This window comes from Suillus discolor, assembly GCF_016758755.1.
Source record: "Suillus discolor strain FC423 chromosome Unknown F5147scaffold_103, whole genome shotgun sequence".
Classification (NCBI taxonomy): domain Eukaryota; kingdom Fungi; phylum Basidiomycota; class Agaricomycetes; order Boletales; family Suillaceae; genus Suillus; species Suillus discolor.
Window position 1 is genome coordinate 122,035 of NW_024541350.1, and position 8,044 is coordinate 130,078.

The following is an 8,044-nucleotide window of genomic DNA, read 5'->3' on the forward strand; positions in this document are numbered from 1 at the left end:
GTTAAGCAGTAATAGGAGAGTTTTAGATGTCTCATGGGCACCCTGGTCCTCTTATATGCCCAGTTCTATTTTTACAAGCTCCGCCCATCACCTCGTATTCATCAAAGTCAGGTTTGGACTTCTGAATCAGAAGCCTCATGGGCTCGGCCCTAAGAGGGGGATACTGTCATATCCCGTGTTCCGGACCTGGACCATTCATGCACTCATCTCCATATGTCCAGATCCGACCAGCTTCTATCTTCCACTTCTTTTCCCTTTTGTATGCCCCCTTTTAGTTAACCCCTGTTTCCGGTCTTCCGGTTATGTTCATATCCGACTGTACTCATTTATCCAGACCCTATTCATTTCCAACTCCATTTTATTATGTTCCGATACACTATTGATAAGTATTCCATATGCTTTGTACATAGCCTTGCACTGCACTGACTGATCTTCTGTTATGTCTCCTGTAGTATATAAACCCTGTAAAGTCTCTGTATATCCTCAGTTTGAATATCATCTTAGATTTTGCTCATTCCTGCCTCCGTCTGACTTGAGTTTCTCCTCTCGTCATTCTCCGATAAGTCTTAGGATCAATTCCTATTGACTAAACATCTCCACCTCTACCTCTGGTAGTCCTTCACTGTTTCGTTCTAGTTTGAACTTCATCCGGATTAGTCTTCTCTCTTGTTTCCGAACATCTGCCGGAATTCCCACACATCGGACTCCGGACTTCTGGACATCATCCTATAGCCCTCGGAAGTTAGGGGCATGTACTTGGGTAAGGAGTGCAGCACACAAGCTGAAGCCGAGCCCTTCGGATCTGAACTTTTGAGCACGTTGTCTTCTTAGATAGATGATCTATAGATAAACACCTACAAAATCAAATATCTCCATAGTCAGTGATTCAGAGAAATACCAATGACTGATAATGTGGTTGTTCATGGGCAGCTGTTTACACTTTCCCAAGCTATGTTCAGACAAAAGTACTTCTGTGAGGTCAGTAGCAATTCCAGTTAATCCAACAGTATGGATGCAATAGAAAATAAACAGAATGTAGTCAGCCCAACGGTATGGTGATGACAAAAGAAAATAAATCACTCCAACAGTATGGCAGTGTTTAGAGAACAAAGAAAAGTCAGCCCAACAGTATGGTACTGATAAAAAAAATAGATTGATAAAAGAAACCCTTCCTTCAGTAACAATGCTTCTCATAATAAATTTACTACAGAAAATTGTGCAAATTTATAACAATCACCCCCTCAGCACAAACAGGTAGAATCAAAGGTCAGGACTAATCAATGGTCAGTAGAACTCTTAGTTCACTATTGAATCTGCTGCAAAGGAACTCATGATGAGTATTAAACAGAATCAGGAATGGACGTCCTTGGATTTCAGTACCAAGTCCCCTATTCAACAACTAAAGTCTAGCAGACAAAGAAAACCCTGGCTCAGTATCACTATCAACTTCTGAAGCCTTCCCACTAAGCCTGTGCTTAGATGGACGTAAAGACAACACAAAGATCCTGGAATAAATTCAGAACAATGACACTAGTATGTAAATGAACTGAAAAGAAAAACAAACAAACAAATGAAAAAGAAAGAAAAGAAACTAGAGGTTCACCAGTAGAAAATCAAAGAAAAAGTTTGCTCACTATTGAGCACAGTGAGCTCAAGATATTTCACAGTTGTTGACGATAAGCTAAAGGTATTGCTGGATGTTGCTCACAATGACCTCTCAGTTAGTTGCTTAACAGCTTTTGTCACTGTTGCTGATACTGATCACACTTCACACTCAATTTTATTCTGTGGGGCTTAAAAGCTCTCTGTGGGCATATTTTTATTGGCAAAAAGTGAGGTCTTATATAGATAAATTATGGTGGCTGTGCCATTATTTCCCACGCTCTAAGGAAAATAGGCTTGGTCAGATCATACCAATACTATTTACTGTTAGTCATGTACATTGTAATTTGTGTCATCAGGTTTTAGTTATCTCAAGAGGTTGTTTTGTCATGATTTTGTTTAGGATCATAGGTCACCTGACTGTTAGAGTCATATGACTTAGTATCATGTGACTAATATCAAGTAACAAACTGATTATGTTATTTGTTGGTGTCCTATTATGATGTTACTTTATTGATCATATAAATGTCGCAAGCCGTGTATTTAGGGTTTTTAAGAAAGTTCCCACAAGGCAACTCATGCAAGAACTATTTTTCACTGTTACCTGACATGCGTGGGATTCAGTCTGAGTCATTGTTGTTGCTGACTAAGCAGAATTTACTGCAAAATTAAATATACAAAAACATTCAGCCCATCTGAGTCTATCTGAGAAATGAAATGAGAATATTGTCTGAACTGTAGTAAAGGAAGATTGTTTCATAATGATTTCTAGGGTATCAGGCTCATGGGAGAGGATTAGTCATCCATGCACCAAACCAGTTTGGTGCAGGTCAACGTTCTTAAAAATTTTCCTGCAATTAATCAGATACTGTCAATCTGTTATGAATGGAAAGAAAGGGGGTTTTCATGAGTTGCCTAGTTTAGCTTTGAGTTCTCAACCAGTGGCCAACCAACCTGAGCTGATACCTTTTGTGAGTCTTATAGTGCCATCACTTGAGGCACTACTGCAAACCCAAGAATTCCAACCTAGAATGAACATTCATATGCCAATTACAAAGCCCTACAAAGGGACAAATATCAATGTCACAGCTTATGATACACAATCTCCCAGGAGCTCTATTGTACCATTGACACCAATCTCTATGCTTGGGCCCAGTATCTCCATAGCTGTTGTCATATTATTGATATTTGTCTAACTCTCATTGTATATAAACCATAGGTGAAACAATATGAAAGACATGTGCCCATGTATGTAGTACTGCCATGATCCAGTTTAGTCTAGTTCAGAGAGTCATGGAGGAGAATCAAGAATCAGACCACAGAGAACTACTCTCTGTGGTCCAGTTTGGTTTTCTTAGGGTCTGTGTTATGTACTCAAATAGGTCTGTTATGCAGAGCCCTAGGAGTGGCATCATCCACTAATATTCGTGATATAATCAGAAGGATCCAGTATAGTGAGTGAGACTGGCAACATTTAGTTGGCAGTGATCACAGTCATATGTGTTATGTGACTTCAAAGACAGATATCCTTGAAGTTACCAGACTCAAAGTAAGGACTAGCTTTTCTAAACAATGAGTGTTGATTAAAGTAGATTTAAGCACAAAGAGCACTTAAAAAAATATACTAGAGACTGGAGCTGAGAGACTTTAGAAAGAAGTATGTTCGAGGGAAGATTGAGTAGATTCAAGTTGGAGGATCTAGTATAGGGTGACTAACTACTTATACTAAGTAGGAAGGATTAAGGGCTAGGTTACCATACTGTGAGTAAGTGAAAAGGGGAAACTAGGAAGGGTATAGGTACACTGGCAATACTGCCTAATTAGTAATGTATAGTTGAATATGGAATGACACTGGGAAACATTGCATTGATCCAATCACTGAAGGGAAAAGACAATGTCTCCTAGGAAAACATTCTGAAGATATTGTGAGGAATGGTAGTATTTCTTCAGTTTCAATTACCCAATATCATCCTAAGATAATTCAAAAAGTACCTAGTTTATTATCTATCTTATGCCCAAATGTTTTTTTATTATACATTTTGCTTGTCATTATCAAAACTTCAACCTTATGCAGAAGTAGACTTTGTAGCTGATTTCTCTTTGTTCTCACAGTTGAGTTGGAGGATAGATTGTACTCTCATTTAATTAAATTTTGTATGTTTTTTTTGGTTTTCCAGTCTTTATTTTTCCCATATGACATCACTCTAAGGCAGTCAACAAATTTTTATTTGTCATCTCTTTATTTTGCCCTTTTTCCTCTTGTACTCAGACAGAAAACAATGTCAATATCACCAGATGTTACAACTACTATCTGTTTTCTCTTGTACTTATACAATATGCTTTCCTTTACATTTCCATACTTTGTTATTTCACAATTGTCTTGGTCCATGTGCATATATAGGCCTATTTAAGCATAAGACCCCCAATCTTAAGCTGTCTGATACTTGATTCTTAGTTGAAGCACTCCTTCGACTAAGTCCTGAACTCTCTCTCTTTTGAGAGACTTAGAATTTCAATGATTATAACTCTGTCGAGCTGTCATTGTTAATAACTATCCTAGTTCATAACAAAAGATTCAAATACAGATATATACCACTTGTTAAAGTGTTATAACTGATACATGAACCAAGACTACAGACAAGACCTGGCTGAGCAAGACAGCTAGTGCAGGCAAGACAAACTGACATTGATCACTCCAAGATTACAAGCCTTGAACCTTGGTACTTCCATGCCACCGCTCAACATGTTGAACACCATGAACACCAAAGAATTCAAATACAAGATAAACCACCCCTCCATCTTCAATGGAGACAGAGAATTATCCAGATTGTTCTTGCTCTCTTATAATGCTTATATGGACATCAATGACAAGCTTTACAAAGATGACAAGCAATGCATCATCTTCATTACCTCATTCATGAATGAAGGAAACACCAGGTTATGGAAAGAAGAATTCCTAGAGGATGCCCAGAGTGTTGATTTATTCAGACAGAAGAAGGGATATGAAATAATAAAGGACTTGTTTGAATCCTTCAATAAAGCCTTCTCTTCCATTAACCTCTCTGGAATTGCTATGGCAAGAATCAGAACCCTTAAGCAAGGGAATAAAGACCCGCAAACTTATATTACTGACTATCAGAGGCTGATTGCCCAAGCAAAAATCAAGGAAGAATCTGCCAAGATCTTCCACTTCCAAAAAGGACTTAATTCCAGAATACTCATAAAGTTATTCAATGCAGGCGGTGTCCCCAAGACCTTTGATGACTTTATTGAAGCTATTATAGATATCAACAACTGCTACTTATAGTTGCAATCCATCAGATCTCGCCACCCAATGCAGCAGAAGAAGAAAAGATTCAAAGATCAAAGATTTGTACCAACCAGAGACCATGATGCCATAGTGGTTAATTAGCTCACCAAAGCAGAACACTAAGAACACATGCATATTAGAAAATGCTTTGTCTGCCACCAAATCAGTCATCATGCTCGAGAATGCTCTCAGAAGAAGAAAGGACTACTCTCCATTCGAAAGGTAGAAGAGGAAGAGGAAGAACAAGCTAGGTGCATCCAATAGGATTTTTCAAGTGGAGAACTACGTTAATGGTGACACCTCTAGAAGAACCCATATGTTTGATACAAGCTATTGGTGAAAATAAAGAACTTTGTATTCCCATTACTCTCATTTCTTGAACATGTCAGGAAAATGTCAAAACCAGCACAATAATTGATTCTGGAGCCTTAGGAACATTCATTTCCAAGGACTTCATAGGAAAACACAGAATAAAGTTGCGAAAACTGAAGAGACTCTTCTCTATATGAACCGCAGATGGAAGCTATTTCAGTAGTGAACCAATCAACCAGTATTGTACCCTTATCATCAAAATTGATAAACGAACCATGATAGGAAAATTTAACATCACCAAGTTGAGATCAAAATATCATATCCTTCTTGGAATCCCCTGGCTTTGGGCTATGAACCCTTCTATCAATTGGACCAAACAAACTCTTTCCCTTCCCAGTACTTTGAAATCCATCGAAATTAAAGATAGCATCAGTCAATCAAGACAAGTCAATGGACTTCTACAGACATCTCCTACCAAAGAGGAATAGGTAAACTCCAAGTTAAGAAAGGAACCATCCAAATTTTCTGTCTCTATAGAAGAAATCCCCAAAAAAATAGAATAGCCTAGTGTCCCTCGTTACTTCCCACTGAAGACATCTGGATAGCACCACTGGTATGTGAGATCTCCACCTATGAACTTGATGATGGAGAATTCATGAGGATAATAGAAGTCTCCCTCAACACCCCCCTCACTCAAGACGGAATGTCTCTAGCAGAACAAATACCTGTCGTCTCCCCTCTTAAATTTAGCAACAAGGCACAAGAATTTGCAAAAGACAAGAAGGAGAAACAAAAGAAATTGTTTAAAGAACTTGTGCCTGCTTATCTCCATGATTTTGCAGATGTATTTGCTAAGGATGGACTAAATCAACTTCCTCCAGAAAGACCGAGAATCAATCACCATATAGAAACCAAACCAGGTTTCCTCTCTAGGATGTCCAAAGTATACCCCTTATCTCCAAAGGAATGTCCTGCATTTAAGAAGTTTATTGACAAAAACTTGGCAAATGGATTCATTACAAAGTCAAAATCTCCACAAGCAAGTGGATTCTTCTTTGTAGGAAAAAAGAGCAGAGAACTACGCCCTTGTTAAGACTATTGACTTCTTAACAATCAAACAATCAAGAACTTCTATCCCCTTCCACTTCCAGCATCCCTTATCAAATGATTGCATGGTGTAAACTTCTTTACAAAAATGTATATTAGATCTGGTTATAACAACATCCATATCCATCCTGCTGACAGATGGAAGGCCGTATTTACCACTGAATATAGACTTTTTGAACCAACTGTGATGTTTTTTGGACTATGAAACTCCCTGGCCACTTTCCAAGTATATGGACAATAAATTCCGACCAGAAATCAATGAGGGATGATTGGTAATATATGGATGACATTTCAATTTTTTTAAAGACACTTGAAGAGCACCATGATCAGACCAGATGGATTTTGAAGAAAATCAGAGAAGAAAAGTGATTTTTGAAACCAGAAAAGTGCACTTTTGATTCTAATGAAGTCGAATATCTGGGCATGGTCATTAAACTCAGACATGTGGAGATGGATAAAGCAAAAACCGATGGCATAGACAAGTGGCCTGTTCCTATCTCTATCAAAGAAGTCTGGTCATTCCTTGGATTTTGCAAGTTCTATAGAACCTTTGTTGCCTATTATTTTCTGATATTGCCCAACCTCTCATTGACTTAACAAAGAAAGATGTTGTTTTCCATTGGAACCCCCTATGCCAACAAATGTTTGACTGCCTTCAAACTTATTTCACGACCCATCCGGTACTTCATAACCCTGATCCACTTAAACAGTTTGCCATTGCCACAGATGCTTCCTTAGTTGCTACAGGTGAAGTCCTGCTGCAAACCAACAAAAACAGTATCTATCATCCTTGTGCTTATTTCTCCCAATCTCTTAATCCAGCTGAAAGAAACTATCAGATCTTCAATCATGAACTCTTGGCCATCATCCGCGCCCTTACTGAGTGGCAACACTATCTAGACATTCTGTAAGTCTTAATCTCAGCCATGTGTTGGATGTCCAAAGGTTTAATAGATTTGGACAGATTAAAAAGCTTCATTTCCCTATCCCAGTCATGACACATGTTGAATGGACCTGCACAGTTGCAGGTAATGAGGTAGGCCAACCAGAAGTAAGATTGTAGGTCATGATGGAACTGTATGGGTTCTCTAATGATCGATTAATTGAACTCAAAGGGAAGTATCTCCTGTCTGTTATATCAGTATTGAGATAAAAGATCAGAAAGTGACTTACCATGTGTAGCAGGTGCTCCTCTCCCACAAGATTTGTACAGTCTGTAGCAGATCCTCAATTAGATGACATCCCATCTCTCATAAGGGTCCACTCCTTAGGTGCTTTTTCAGGACATGAAGAGATAGCAGATTTGGCAGAGATATTATGCACCAGGAACATGGAGTTACCATCACTGACATCATAATGCAATACCTATCGATGTTTATAAGCATTGAGATGACCTGAGGTGAATGTTAGAAATGATGATTCTAAATTAGCAAAATTTATCTCACCAACTATGGCACCTATGATACCATAAAACATTTCTCATGCAGTTCCAAACTACAAAATGTTGACTCCATAAGTAGTGAAAGTAGTATGGTATCGATGTTGTTCTTCAAGTTAACGATCTCCACCTTCTTAAGATGAAAGAAATTGCATTGAGGGACATGGTTGGAATCATATTTGCTCCCAGTATCCATGTCTTTTTTGCCCTCAGAATTATTTATATCTGGCTTTACAACTTTGTATAATGTCTCACTATCTCCAGGTGCTGCATTT

At 38.3% G+C, this 8,044-nt stretch overlaps 1 protein-coding gene across 1 annotated transcript; it reads right to left on the reverse strand.

Annotated features, from left to right (window-relative positions):
• Nucleotides 1-7,223: 7,223 nt before the first annotated feature.
• Nucleotides 7,224-7,415, reverse strand: F5147DRAFT_586688 (uncharacterized protein; the record flags this gene model as incomplete). The annotated part of the gene is made up of 1 exon (XM_041431940.1): nt 7,224-7,415. A coding segment is annotated over one exon (192 nt), but the record flags the coding sequence as incomplete, so codon positions are not given.
• Between the last annotated feature and the right edge of the window lie 629 nt (nt 7,416-8,044).